This window comes from Pelophylax lessonae (assembly GCF_965119305.1).
Source record: "Pelophylax lessonae genome assembly, chromosome: 10".
NCBI classification, from domain to species: domain Eukaryota; kingdom Metazoa; phylum Chordata; class Amphibia; order Anura; family Ranidae; genus Pelophylax; species Pelophylax lessonae.
Window position 1 is genome coordinate 13,323,302 of NC_138777.1, and position 15,429 is coordinate 13,338,730.

Sequence of the window (15,429 nt, forward strand, 5' to 3'; positions counted from 1 at the left end):
CCCTGACCCATTGACAATAGATCCTCTAGCACACACCACCACTCTTGCCATTACATACATTCAGTGCTGGAGGTGTCGGACCGGCATTCCCCCACGTTCTCGCTGGAAAAAAAAAAAGCCCTGTGACTTAAAAAACTTCTCCCCCCTCCCCAATATCTATTTCTGTATTATGATTGTACTTATTATACTTTTCATCTTTTTGGAAACCATGGCCCATTATTCTGCTCTTTGCAGTATTTGATAACGTTTGCTGTCATTCCAAATTCTTTATGTTGCAATGATGTAATGGATTTGTTTTTTTCTTTCTTTAAGGCCCTGTTCACACCTGAGCATTTTTCAGCTCGTAAAACGTTCATCTCTGAAGTCTCAAAACGCCCAACAAGCAAAATCCCATTCATTTCTATGGCCCCTGCTTACATATGAGCGTTTTGTCGCATGAAGCAAAACGCCTGAAGCTCAAAAAAGTACATAAGCTTTTTTTTTTTAGCAGATTAACCACTTGCCGACCAGTCACGTTGACTGTACTGCGGCACAGTGGTTCGTTATCGTCTGGCGACGTAGACCTGTCACCAGACATTCCCCTCTCTCGGCGGCGTGCGCGCGCCCCGCCGAAGGCTCGCTCCCACTGTATTCAGTTACAGTGGGAGTCGGGCCAGGGGAGCAGCGGCGGTGATCACCGCCGCTCTTCCCCGATCGTCGGGGAATCGAGTGTGGAGATCCGCCCGCTTGTGTAAACAAAGCGGGCGGATCTCCTAAGTGACAGGCAGGGTCAGATTGCAGGGTTCAGCATAGCTGAACCTGCGATCTGTCCCTTTGTCACTCAGTCACCTCCCCCCACACACGTTAGTAAGCACCAGGCATACATTAACCCCTCCCTCTCCAATAAAAATTAACCCCTTCCCTGCCAGTGTCATTTTTACAGTAACAGTGTATATTTATAGCACTGATTACTGTAGTAATGTCACTGGTACCCCCCAAAAGTGTCAAAGATGTCAGTCAAGGGTCCGATCTGTCCGCCGCAATGTCGCAGTCCCGCAAAAAAAAAAAAAAAAAAAAAACGCAGATCGCCGCCATTACTCGTTAAAAAAAAAAAAAAAAAAAAAACACCAAAAATGACAGAAATCTTTCCCTTAGTTAGTAAACGCAATAACTTTTGCGCAAACCAATCAAAATACGTTTATTGCGATTTTTTTTACCAAAAATATGTAGCAGAAAACAAATTGGCCTAAAATGATAAAAAAAAATTTAGATTTTTACTTTTTTTTGGGGGGGGGGGGGAATTTCATATAAAAAAATGTGAAAGATATTGTTATTTTTTCAAAATTGTCGCTCTTTTTTTGATTATAGCGCAAAAAGTAAAAATCTCAGTGGTGATCAAATACCAGCAAAAGAAAGCTCTGTTTGTGGGAAAAAAAGGATGCAAATATCGTTTGGGTGCAGCGTTGCATGACCGTGCAATTGTCAGTTAAAGTTGCACAGTGCCGAATCGCAAAAAGTGGCCCAGACGTAAGACAGCAAAATCCTCCGGTGGTAAAGTGGTTAAAAGCGTTTTTGTTAGATGTCAATGCCTTCCTCCAAACACCTGCAAAAAACCCCTAAAAAAATGCCTTGAAACGATACGCTCAGGTGTGAATGCAGCCTAAATGTTTTTTTTTTTTTTAATCTTAGTTGTTTTAAACAAAAAACAAATGCCTTTCAATAAAAATTATAAAAAAAAAAAAAAAAAAAGGAGGAGGTTCTAAAATTCTCCAAGGTCCGTCCATTCGAGAAGAACAGAAGACAAACATGAAGAGACTCTTCCGCCTGCTGCTTTGCCCCTGCGGGTTAATTACACTTTCTTAGAGGCACACCTGTGTTCTGCCCCCTGAGGATAGAGGAGGAATTTAAGCATTTCGTGAAATGACTACACTCGAAGGAAAGGATTTCATCAAGATGTCTCTGCGGTACCGGCCAGATTACACTCAGACAGATTAAAATAAACTATTTGTATACGAGAGTGGAGTGAATTACAACACCTTTTTATTTTAACCACTTCAGCCCTGGAAGGGTTTACCCCCATAATGACCAGGCGATTTTTTGCGATTCGGCACTGCGTTACTTTAACGGACAATTGCGCGGTCGTGCGACGCTGTACCCAAATAAAATTTATGTACTTTTTTTCCCACAAATAGAGCTTTCTTTTGGTGGTATTTGATCACCTGTGCGATTTTTAATTTTTGCTCTATAAAAAAAAAAAAAAAGGGCGACGATTCTTGAAAAAAAAAAAAAAAAAAAAAACAATATTTTTCACATTCTGCTATAGAACATCCCCCCCCCCCCCCCCAAAAAGAAATGTAAAAATAAAAATTTTTTAACATTTCAGGCCAATTTGTTTTCTGCTACATATTTTTGGTAAAAAAAAAATAAAAAATTGCAATAAGCGTATTTTGATTGGTTTGTGCAAAAGTTATCGCCTCTACTAACTAGGGGAAAGATTTATGTAATTTTTATTGTTTTTTTTTTACTAGTAATGGCGGCGATCTGCAATTTTTAGCAGGACTGCGACATTGCGGTGGACAGATCGGACCCTTAACTTACATTTTTTTACACTTTTGGGGGGACCAGTGACATTACTACAGTAATCAGTGCTAAAAATATGCACTGTCACCTAAATAATGACACTGACATGGAAGGGGTTAACCCAGCGGCAATCAAAGGGTTAAATATGTACCTAGGGGAGTTATTCTAACTGTATGGGGGATGGGCTTGTGAAATGATCACAGAGACCTGTGATGTTATATAGAAGGATCACAGGGGCTCTGTGATCATTCCTGAGAGAAGAACGGTCGGCTGTGTTTACAACAGCTGACCGTTGTTCTCTCTCTCTCAGCGGGGAGCGATCGCGGTTGTCAGGCGGCGTTCGCAGCCGCCTGCCCCGTGCACCGGAGTGCCCTAGCTGCGGTGAACGGCGGTTCGCGCAGGAGGGCCAGCCTGCCACAGCCACTGCGGCGGGCGGTCCAAAAGTGGTTAGATCTTGATGTTCTAGATCAGTGTTTCTCAACCTTTTTTCAGGTGCGGCACCCTTTAAAAATCTCGAGGCACCCCATTCTAAAATGTAAAAAAAAACTAAACCGATAGTTTTACATATAGCAGCAACATCCATACACATGGGCCATTCAACCTTAGAAATTATTTATTCCTCCACTATTGCAAACTGGTACTGACTAGTATTCTAGCGTTTCTTTTCTCCCTTAGTTTCTCTTTTTCTACTTGCTAGGATACAAAGATTCTATGCAAGCACCCGTCATTCTCCTCATCAACCAGTGATGTCATTATGCTGAAAGTGGGAGGGGCTATAAGCAAATTTAATGGAGTACCAACGTCCCTGAAAAATGCAGTGATGTCATTAGTTGTCAGGATGCCAGTGCCTTGACCCGAATGGTGCCCACTGCCCAGCATTGTAATGCTGCAATGTAAAAACATGTTTCAATTTGTTGCAATTGTTAGGCATTTTGCCAAGGCACCCCTGAAGAACCCAGGAGGCACCCTACTTGAAAAAGGATGTTCTAGATCGGGGGGTGAGGCAAGATAGGGGCGGGGGAAGTTTAAATGAGAGGAAGAGGGCGCCCCAACATATAATGGTCAACGTTAGAGCTGAACTTCAGACAGATATCAAAGACACCAATGAATGGAGCTATCAAGTCATCAATACATCGTTAAATGGGTTTTTTTTTTGCACAAGGAGCCAATAAAGCATGCTCTGAAGTTTACGTGCTAAAAAGGGACATGCTGATAGGAGAGAGCAAAAGGACAGAGAGATAAGCTCATCAGTCTGCTGCTTCTTCTTTCATTGTCCAATCACAGGTTGGGGCGGTGGGACAGGACTAGTAACTGTTACTGAACTGCATCGGAGAAAAGTCAAGTCTCCTGCCAAAACAGGGCTGTGCTGTGTGGCTGAGCTGCATAAGGCTCAGTTCACACTGATGCGACTCCAAAGTTGTACGACTTCTAGTGTGGCTTTGATGTTTTGCGACTTTGGCAAATATAGAACAATACAGAGTGAGACACATTTTAGGGGGGGGACCTTTGGGGGAATCAAAAATGGAGAAAGATCTGGGGGTCTTGGTAGAGGATAGACTAAGCAATAGCATGCAATGTCAAGCGGCAGCTGCCAAAGCCGGCAGAATATTAGCATCCATAAAGAAGGGATGTATTCCAGAGATAAGATTATAATCCTTCCACTTTATAAAATTCTGGTCCGACCGCATCTGGAGTATTCTGTCCAGTTCTGGTCGCCAGTCCTCAGGAGTGATGTGTTGGAGCTGGAGAGAGTCCAGAGAAGGGCAACTAAACTAATTAGGGGATTGGAGGACCTTAATTATGAAGAGCGTCTGCAATCGCTTGATTTATTCTTCCTGGAGATGAGACGCCTGAGAGGGGACATGATAGCAATTTTTAAATATCTCAATGGTGATCTCAGCATAGAAAAAAAAGCTATTCAGTCGAAAGGATTGCATGAGGACTCGAGGGCATACAATGCGATTAGAGAAGCGTTTTAACCTCAGGCAACGTGGGGGGTTCTTTAATGTTAGGGCTACAAGATTGTGGAATTCTCTACCACAAGAGGTGGTTTCTGCGGGAAGTATGGTGGCTTTCAAAAGACTCTTAGATGTACATCTCAAGGATCAGAACATTCAGGGCTATGTGAGATGATTATGGCCACACACACCTACACAGGTTGAACTGGATGGACTATTGTCTTTATTCAACCTCAACTCAACTACTATGTAACATAGTATTAAACTTAAAAGAACTCTGAAGTTGCAGCCAAAGTCACAAGGATTAGACAAAGATTGGGATTTTCTTGCAGTCTATGGCAATCATGGAACAAGGGATGCGAAGAAATGCCACCAGCACACCAAGGATTCCTCAGACGGGACCAAAGCTTTATTTCGTGGTCACATGGTACACACAAAGGCAACGTTTTGGAGCCACGAAGGGCCCCTTCTTCAGGGAAGTGACCACGAAATAGAGTTTTGAACCAGTTTGAGGAATCCTTGGTGTGCTGGTGACATTTCTTCACCTTGAGTGTCTATGGTTCCCAGCCCCTGGTCACTGCAGCACCCACCAACACCAAACCGCCATCTTCAGGAATGTGTGCATTGGGAATACTGCTATTGGTCATGTCGAAAAGAAGAAGCAGAAAAGTAGTACAGGAACAATTTTTTGCCACTGTGACTTGAGTCACAGCAATTAAGATGGCACCCATTGAAATGAATGTTTTCACTTGCAGCCACATGCCTGACGAATGGGTCCTGTGTGGCTCCGAAACGTTGCACTATTTTTTGATGTGATCGTAACTTGAATAAAGTTTTTGGACTGCTTTTGCAAGATCCTTGGTGTGCTGGCGAATATGTATTTACTTGTAACTAATCCAGTTGCCAACTGGTGATCGATTCAGCACCCAATATACACGAGCCTACAAACCAGGAAGGTGTGCGATAGGAATATGAACTATACGTTCACTTGCAGCCAGTCACATAGGAAGTTGCAGCTGTGCGAAGCAGGACTCCATCTCAGGACTGGATAGACAGAATTGGAAATCCTTTGCCAAGTAATACAGCTCTCATTTCTTGTATCTGTGTCTGCCTTGTGTTCAGTTTTAGAGAATAAACCAGCCAAAAAGCTCATATTACCTGTTAGGGGCGCTGTGACGGTGGGCTGGATGGGATAGGCTTGCTGGACAAATGGCTTGATGCTGGAAAACAGAGAAATAACATTTGTTATAGACAATGTAAAGCAATGCTTTGTGTATCCGTATTGCATCCACTGGGACAATCGGTTACACATTTCCTGGTGGCCAGTAGATATAGTAAAATTAATAAAGACTTGCTGGGGATTAAGCAGAAAAAAATTCCATATAAAATGCAGATACATTTTTCTGTTTTTGAATCCAAACCCAAAAATAAAAACTAATATCTTGCAGCTTACCAGTCCATTACGGTGGCTGCATTTGTTTCTATTTTCAGGTCTTTCTTCCCCTGCTAACCCAAATTGCCTCCTTAAAACTGCCCTTGCATTCCCATTGACTTCTATATGGATAGAAGTGCTTCTGACACCAAGAAAAGTCCAGGCTGTGCACATTTCCAATACAAAGGGCTTGTTTATCCTCTTGCCAACCATGTAACGCATATGTGTGGCAGCAATGGGAGCCTAAATGCCCACACACGAGTGTATGGCAGCTGAGGTTTCTGCACATAGAGCGTGTTTGCTGCATACTCCCAGCAGTGGTGTATTTTTGTTTTGTGCTGCCCTAGGCAAGACTAAAATTGGGTGCCTCCCTCCTATGTAAATTTGCCCCACTCCTTCCTTTTTAATGAATGGGACTCCCTCCAAAACTGAAGGACTACACGTCCCAGCATGAACCCCTGAGATCTCACTAGAGGGGGGTGAGAGGGGGTGGGGGATAGAGAGAGAGAGGGAAGAGAGGGAGGGAGAGAGGGCGGATGAGAGAGGGGGGTGAGAGAGGGGGAGGAATGAGAGAGGGGATTAGAGACAGAGAGAGAGAGGGGATGATGAGAGAGGGGGGATGATGAGAGATGGGGGGGATGATGAGAGATGGGGGGGATGAGAGAGAGGGGGGGGGGTGAGAGAGAGGGGGGGATGAGAGAGAGGGGGGGATGAGAGAGAGGGGGGGGTGAGAGAGAGGGGGAGGGATGAGAGAGAGGGGGAGGGATGAGAGAGGGGATTAGAGACCGAGAAAGAGAGAGAGGGGGATGAGAGCGAGAGAGAGAGGGGGATGAGAGAGAGGGGGATGAGAGAGAGAGAGAGAGAGAGAGAGAGAGGGGGATGAGAGAGAGAGAGAGGGGTGATGTGAGGGGGGGGATGAGAGAGAGAGAGAGAGAGGTGGGGGGTGAGAGAGAGAGAGAAATGGGGGGTGAGAGAGGCAGCTCTAGCAACTAGTGGCCAATAGAGTCTAAGGTGGAGGGGGTGGCTTTTTTGACGCCCCCTTGCAAAGTGCCGCCCTAGGCCTGGGCCTTGTTGGCCTAGGCCAAAATACAGTACTGACTCCCAGGACAGCAACTGGGCCATCACTGACAGCTCCAGGGTTTTAGCTATGATTGGGAGCTGGTGGGACGGGCTACCCAATCATGGGACAGTGGGAAAAGGGCTGTGGCAGTTGAGTGGGAAGAGGTTACCAAGTTGGCATGCTGTAAGAAGACTTCTAAAAAATGAGATCTGGTCACAATAGATTAATATACATTGCATTCCTATTAAATCAGCATGCGATGGGGGGAGGGGTGGATTTACTAAAATTAGAGTGCGCAAAATCTGGTGCAGCTCTGCATACAAACCAATCCGCTTCCAGGTTTTATTGTCAAAACTTCACTGAACAAGCCTATGTTAGAAACTGATTGGCTACCATGCACAGCTACACGAGGTTCGGAGTGCTCTAGTTTTAGAAAATCTCCTCCAATGTCCCATAGCTCTCTGAATGTGAACTCTCTCCCAGCACTTACTCTTGTGAGGATCCCGGCTGACCCGTCTGTATCATTCCTGGCCAGTACTGTGAAAACAGAGAATGAGACAAATTTATATAAACTGAGGTCACTTTTTTATTATTATTATTATTATACATAAAATGGTGTGCATCAGCCTTTTCTATCTTCTTTATCACAGAGGAAGCCTTAAAATAACTTTTAGGTCTCACAAGGAATCCTTTTTTCCAGTACATTAGCGTAGACAGTAAGCAGACACCAACAAATGAATAAAAAATGTGACATAATTGGCCAACTTGACACCCATAGCTCTTCTAAGTGACAATATTACTTTCTTTAATAATAATAAAATGTAACAAATGATAATAAAAGTAACACAGTCAAAATTGTACTGTTCCCTCTCATTGGTGGTCAATCAAGAAGAGGCATGTAACATGGTGATCAGTGGAAAAAACACCATCTGACATTGGTGGTAAGTGGGAAAAGGAACCTCTTCTATTGGTGGTCAGTGGAAGAAGGACCCTCCTGTTGGTAGTCAGTGGAAGAAGAGCCCTCTTATTGGTGGCCAGTAGAAGGAGAACCCTCTTACAATGCTGGTTAATAAAAGAAGAACCCTCTTACAGTGGTGGTCAGTGAAAAAAGGACCCTCATTTATTGGTGGTCAGTGGAGGAACAAACCTCTTTTATTGGTGGTCAGTGGAAGGAGGACCCTCTTGTTTGTAGACAGCAAAAGATGGACCCTCTTACCATGCCAGTGGAAGAAGAACCCTCTTACATTGGTGATCAGTGGAAGGACAATCTTTAGTTGTACACCCCTCACATTTTTGTAAATATTTTATTCTATCTTTTCATGTGACAACACTGAAGAAATGACACTTTGTTACAATGTAAAGTAGTGAGTGTACAGCTTGTATAACAGTGTAAATTTGCTGTCTCCTCAAAATAACTCAACACACAGCCATTAATGTCTAAACCGCTGGCAACAAAAGTGAGTACACCCCTAAGTGACAATGTCCAAATTGGGCCCAAAGTGTCAATATTTTGTGTGGCCACCATTATTTTCCAGCACTGCCTTAACCCTCTTGGGCATGGAGTTCACCAGAGCTTCACAGGTTGCCACTGGAGTCCTCTTCTACTCCTCCATGATGATATCACAGAGCTGGTGGATGTTAGAGACCTTGCGCTCCTCCACCTTCTGTTTGAGGATGCCCCACAGATGCTCAATAGGGTTTAGGTCTGGAGACATGCTTGGCCAATCCATCACCTTTACCCCCAGCTTCTTTAGCAAGGCAGTGGTCATCTTAGAGGTGTGTTTGGGGTTGTTGTTATGTTGGAATACTGTCCTGCGGCCCAGTCTCCGAAGGGAGGGGATCATGCTCTGCCTCAGTATGTCACACTACATTGTAGCAAAGTGTAATTTCTTCAGTGTGGTCACATGATATAATAAAATATTTACAAAAATGTGAGGGGTGTACTCACTTTTGTGAGATACTGTATATGTGAATATTTTCACAAAAAAATAATAATATTTTGGAGTGATGGGGACTTTTCATTTTCGACTGGATTTACTGAAGTCAGTGTCTATTATTGCCATTGCAAGCACTGTGTAGTTATACATGAACTATGCTAAATATTATGAAAAACATCCATGATTAATGTAAAGATTTGGTAAATTAACTTTTATCTAGAGAATTGTATAAAAGTCATGGAAATATTTGCAGAGAATAGAAGAGAGGAGCTTGTACCATCACTGTGGGAAGGAATTATTAATGGCACTTTTCCACTGCAAATACCGGCTCGGCTCCACTCCACTCAGCCCTGCTTGGCTCGGTTTGGTTTTCCACTGCATGGTACCGCATGGTACGGTGTTGGAACGGTTCGGTATGGTTTGCTTTTCCACTAAAGTAAAGTGGGTGGGATTACAACGATTCTCTGACCAATCGGTGGCTAGTAGTGACAAACAGTCAAGGCCGCATGCAAAGGATTGTGGGATATGGTACCGGTACGGCCCTCTTGGAACCACAATCGAGGTGGTACTGTTTAAGCGAGCCGTACTGTTCGGTTCCATGTAGTGGAAAAGCGCCGCCGTGCCGTACCGTACCGAACCGTTCCAACACCGTACCATGCAGTGGAAAAGCGGAAAAGCGAGCCGAATCGTTCGGTTCCATGCAGTGGAAAAGCACCATTATAGTAGCGGTAAAGCTATGACCTGCCCTACCAAAACTGCCAATATTAAAGCCCAATATGCCAATAATTTGATCCAGAGCAGGGGGTCTCCAAACATTTCAGTATGAAGGCACACTGTATATTTTAAACATTTTCAAGGGCTGGAAAAATATTAGTTTTATAAATAAACAATTCAAATTTGAGTCCCCGTTCACACTGGGGCGACCTGGTCGCCTGACAGGTCGCTTGCCATAGAGAAGCTATGGACCCGTTCTAATAGGAGCGACACAAGTCGCTCCGACTTAGAAAAAGGGTCCGGAGCTTCTTTGGGGCGACCCGGAGCGACCTGCATAGACTTCAATGTTATGAAGTCCGTGCCGGCCGCTCCGAGGTCGCGGTGTGAGCAGCGCGCCGCGACCTATGAGGTCGCCCCAGCAAGTCGGATCGCCCCAGTGTGAACGGGGCCTAAGAGTATTTAACAGTGAAAAAACATCAGCAAACAAACAAAATTTCAAATAAACTTGAGTCCCCATTGGAGTCCCCCATAGGGGGGGGGGGGTGAGAGAGAGGGGGAGGGATGAGAGAGGGGATTAGAGACCGAGAAAGAGAGAGAGAGGGGGATGAGAGCGAGAGAGAGAGGGGGATGAGAGAGAGGGGGATGAGAGAGAGAGGGGGATGAGAGAGAGAGAGGGGTGATGTGAGGGGGGGATGAGAGAGAGAGAGGGGTGATGTGAGGGGGGGATGAGAGAGGTGGGGGGTGAGAGAGAGGTGGGGGGTGAGAGAGAGAGAGAGAGAGAGGTGGGGGGTGAGAGAGAGAGAGAGAGAGAGGTGGGGGGTGAGAGAGAGAGAGAAAAGGGGGGTGAGAGAGGCAGCTCTAGCAACTAGTGGCCAATAGAGTCTAAGGTGGAGGGGGTGGCTTTTTTGACGCCCCCTTGCAAAGTGCCGCCCTAGGCATGGGCCTTGTTGGCCTAGGCCAAAATACAGTACTGACTCCCAGGACAGCAACTGGGCCATCACAGCAAGTCGGATCGCCCCAGTGTGAACGGGGCCTAAGAGTATTTAACAGTGAAAAAACATCAGCAAACAAACAAAATTTCAAATAAACTTGAGTCCCCATTGGAGTCCCCCATATATCAGAAACCCCCTTACATCAGAGGACTGCATAAAATCTTGCAGAATGCTGGATTTGGCCCACAGGTCATAGTTTGGAGACCCTTGATTTAGAAAAATTAGGTGGCTACATTTTTGGAACAGGAGGGTTTTTTTTCCCCCCTTTAAAGTAAAAATGGTCACAGTCATGTCATACAGTCATGTCATACTATAGTTTTACCATCTACTACCCCAAAACCGGTGAAGATTTTAGGAGGCTGGGCATTAGTCTTTTTTTTCTTCAACCTAGTTAACCACGTAACTAGAGACAAAACCATGAGAGAAAGCCCTGAGCAGACACTTACCCCGGGTGCAGCAGGAAAGGCCGGGCGAGGAATCCCTGGAAGGCCCAGCTTGTTGTGAATGGCAGTGGCGGATACAATCTGAGCGGAGGACATGGCCGCCATGTGCTGCAGTGCTTTGTCCTTGGCGGTTTGATCCTTTAATATAACAGTTAGCATGCAGTTACTGAATTCTGTGCAGACAGTCAGGTTTCTTGCGCAGCTACAAGCGTGGATATTAAACATAAGAAAAGCAAAACATGCAGCTGTGTGGGGTTCTGATCTATCGGTAGCTTATTGTAGTGCCCCACTCTCGGATTGTTAAATGTCTCATTGTGGTATGGGACACCTACACGCACCAGGGACACAACAGTTGCTTATGCACATCACTGAGGCATCAGGCCTAAAAAACAAACCCTAGATCACCCAGCTAAAATCACAAAGCTCTTACAGAGAACTTCAGCTTGTGAATTACTTATCCGAGAACTAAATTTGCCATGCAGGCAGGACCAACCTATTACATGTACCAACTGTTTTTTTTGTTCCCAAGGTCAACCCCACTTAAACTTGATTACTCTCTCTTCACTGAAGTAGGACAGGTCTGTACACCTGAAAGCAGTATTTCCCTTATAGATCACTGCAATGGACTGAAGATGGCCATATATGGCTCATATTCTGGCCAATTACTACTGAACCTGACATAACCCGTCAGCACCACCTGGCTCAGACTATATTGACTTTAAACTAATGCAATAATATTGTAGAGGTTGGATAAAAATAGTGCAATGCATTTGGCAGTTACATTTTTACAGGAGGTCTATATGCCTTTTCTTCTCCTCCTATGCTCCTCTCCAGAGGTCTATATGCCTTTTCTTCTCCTCCTATGCTCATCTCCAAAGGTCTCTATAACCCTTGTGTTCTCCTCCTATGCTCCTCTCCAGAGGTCTATATGCCTTTTCTTCTCCTCCTATGCTCATCTCCAGAGGTCTATATGCCTTTTCTTCTCCTCCTATGCTCCTCTCCAAAGGTCTCTATAACCCTTGTGTTCTCCTCCTATGCTCATCTCCAGAGGTCTATATAACCCTTGTGTTCTCCTCCTATGCACATCTCCAGAGGTCTATATAACCCTTGTGTTCTCCTCCTATGCTCATCTCCAGAGGTCTATATAACATTTGTGTTCTCCTCCTATGCTCATCTCCAAAAGTCCATATAACCCTGGTCTTCTCCTATGCTGCTCTCCAGAGGTCTATATAGCCCTTGTCTTCTCCTCCTTTGCTGGTCTCCAGAGGTCTATATGTCCCTTGTCTTCTCCTTCTATGCTCCTTTCCAGAGGTCTATATAACCCTTGTCTTCTCCTCCTATGCTCATCTCCAGGGGTCTATATAACCCTTCTCTTTGCCTCCTATGCTCATCTTCAGAGGTCGAAATAGCCCTCGTCTTCTCCTCCTATGCTCATTTCCAGAGGTCTATATAACCCTGGTCTTCTCCTCCTATGCTGGTCTCCAGAGGTCTAAATAACCCTGGTCTTCTCCTCCGATGCTCGTCTCCAGAGGTCTAAATAACCCTTGTCTTCTCCACCTATGCACGTCTCCAGAGGTCTAACACAGTGGTCCTCAACCCTGGTCATCAGGGCCCACTAACAGGCCAGGTTTGCAAGATAACTGAAATACATGCCAGGTGATATAATTTGCTGCTAAGTGATTGCAGTACTCTAGTCTGCATCTCCCCAAGGTAATACTTAAATCTGGCCTGTTAGTGGGCCCTGAGGACCGGAGTTGAGGACCACTGGTCTAACTAACCCTTGTCTTCTCCTCCTATGCTGGTCTCCAGAGGTCTATATAGCCCTTGGCTTCTCCTCCTATGCCCATCTCCAGAGGTCTATATATCCCTGGTCTTCTCCTCCCATGCTTGTCTCCAGGACTTCTCCAGAGTCTCTTCTATCCTCTGGAACTTACTACCTCAATCTGTTTGGATAATTCCTACCCCGTCCACTTTTAGGTGATCCCTGAATGCTCATCTCTTCAGTGAAGTCTATTCCACACTCACCTAACAACTGAACTTTTAATTCTCTCATCAGCTCATCCCTCACAGTTATTAAATTTTGTTCCACCTGCCCCTCCCTATTAGAATTGTAAAGCTCTCTGGAGCAGGGCCCTCCTAACCCTCCTGTATTGAACGGTATTGTTACTCTACTGTCCCCCTTTTTAATGTAAAGTGCTGAGCAAACTGTTGGCACTATATAAAACCAGTATAGTGATGAGGCCAAAGAAATGTTAAGCAAAAACTTGGGTCAAACCCATAAACAATTTTTAAAACGTTCATACAGTCCTCTCAAAGGACTCAAAAACAATAGCAATGGGCCATAATATGATGGACCACAGTGTGAAAAAAATTCCTCTATTAGGTAGGTGCCACTGGTTCAAACCCAATTAGTCCTGGAGGAAAACATAGCAATCTACAGAAGGACACATGAGGAGGAAATAGGAAAAAGGAATTTGGTTCCAAAGGAGGGACAGTCCCTCCAAATAAAGGACAGTTGGGAACTATGTTCTTAACCAACGATTCATCTGTTCATTAACAGTGCCGATAACTAACTGTATTGTGCCCAACTAAAGAAAGAAAAAAAAGATACTGGTGAATTCAGTGACTCATGCCACAGTGATGTGATGGCTCGTTAACTGAACCTTGTGCTTGGACAAACACTGGTGCGTAGGTGTCCGGTAGGAGTTAAATGGTTTAGATATCAATGAATATCAATCTATTGCCAGACTGTGCTACCTGCCCCCTGCCTCTTCTATACTCATATGTATTGCTACAGAAAAGGGTAATTCGGCCATAATTGCCCAATACTGGACAACAGTGCATGATGGTAAACACACCAAAGCAGTCATTAAGCAGGTTTAACTTTTAGGCAGGTAATGACCATGCTGGTAAGGCTTGCATGCTTGTAAAAGCCAAACCACTGCTCAGTGACACTAGTCAGATACCGGGCGTCACGCCCTGCCCCTTGATAGCAGTGACGTCCTTCTGAAGACCATTAGGTTTCAGATCATGTTCTGTAGGGTAAGGTAGCACAAGCTGGGGTCACAGACCAAAGCCAATAGCCAAACACTGTGCCAAAGCAAACTGGAGTCACAAGTGGTGGACTGGGAAGGGGGCATCAACTTACCATGTTTGTCACCTGGATACAATATAAATAACGTGTTAAAAGAATTGTGCAAGACAAAAACACCAAACATCACACACATATGGTTACCAAGGACATAGAAAGCAGATGGCCGTTCCGGTGGAAGGATGGAAGAACTGACTTAGGATCCTTGTTTATAAAACTACGAAGGAAGAACTGTTTTCAGTCACCCCAAAGCAACCAATCTGACTCAAGCTTCTTATTTTCCAGTTTCATATATGGGTAAGGATTTGTTGTCAAGACTTTTATAAATATCGTAGATCGTGATTCTGGGCAATTACCAACATCCCTGCAGGTTACCAAGTCATTTGCTAAGGGCCGCCGAGTATGAATCAAAATTCTGTGTTACTTTATTAAATATTCAGAAGCTTCTAAGAACCTCGGATGAGAAATGACATTGATTTTTTACGAGGGAAAGACTTGTGACCAAGCTTACAGCTTCTTGGCATACAAGATTATGTAAAGCGCCGTTATATTTATGACCTACATTTGTACAATTATTTGCACAGATCTGTAGTTAATGTGAAATTATAGGTGTGAATAACACCCCCCCCCCCCCGAGTCTACTACAAATATCTAAAGATAAAAATGTCATATGGCATGGTTATATAGCGCCTGCCAACAAACATACTTTTGTATTTGAGCAATCTTTAAAGAGACTCGGTCACCAACTGTTAAAAAATGCAGAAAAATCAAATATTTTAAAAGCTTACTTACTCTCCCCTCCACCCATAAATAATCACTGTGGGCAATGTCTAAGTAAACCCTCAGGGACTCAACCCCCCCCCCCCTTTCTTGGGGTCCACTGCCCTGGACTGTATAGCATCCTACTGGAAACACCTTGGTTAGTTCATTACTGTACAGGATTCCATATATGCAGAGTCCAGTGCTGATAGGCGCGTTACAGGCAATCTCATACAGTCAACCTCTTCTACCACTGCGAGGCCCATGTACCATTCATCTGAGCATTTTAGCTGTAGGAATGGATCTGGAAAGCACCAAATTCTTGATCCCTACTGGAACCATTTGGAGCACATGGCAGTGTTTGTGCAGAATCACCTTCAGACACTGAAGTACTTCCTGTATGGGAGGGGTTATGTGGATGAAGACTGTCTGTTTCTGCCAGTGTCCACTCTCTCCTATAGGTGGCGCATAACCAAGGTTGCTC

The 15,429-nt window shown here is 44.6% G+C and overlaps 1 protein-coding gene across 1 annotated transcript in view; it reads right to left on the reverse strand.

The window, feature by feature from the left end:
• TEAD1 (TEA domain transcription factor 1) overlaps positions 1-15,429 on the reverse strand; it is a gene marked incomplete at its 5' end in the record, with an annotated part of 306,477 nt that overhangs the window by 34,400 nt on the left and 256,648 nt on the right. Inside the window, 3 exon segments of the mRNA XM_082270285.1 lie at positions 5,676-5,737; positions 7,500-7,546; positions 11,099-11,233. Of these exon segments, the coding sequence (XP_082126411.1) occupies positions 5,676-5,737; positions 7,500-7,546; positions 11,099-11,233 (244 nt within the window).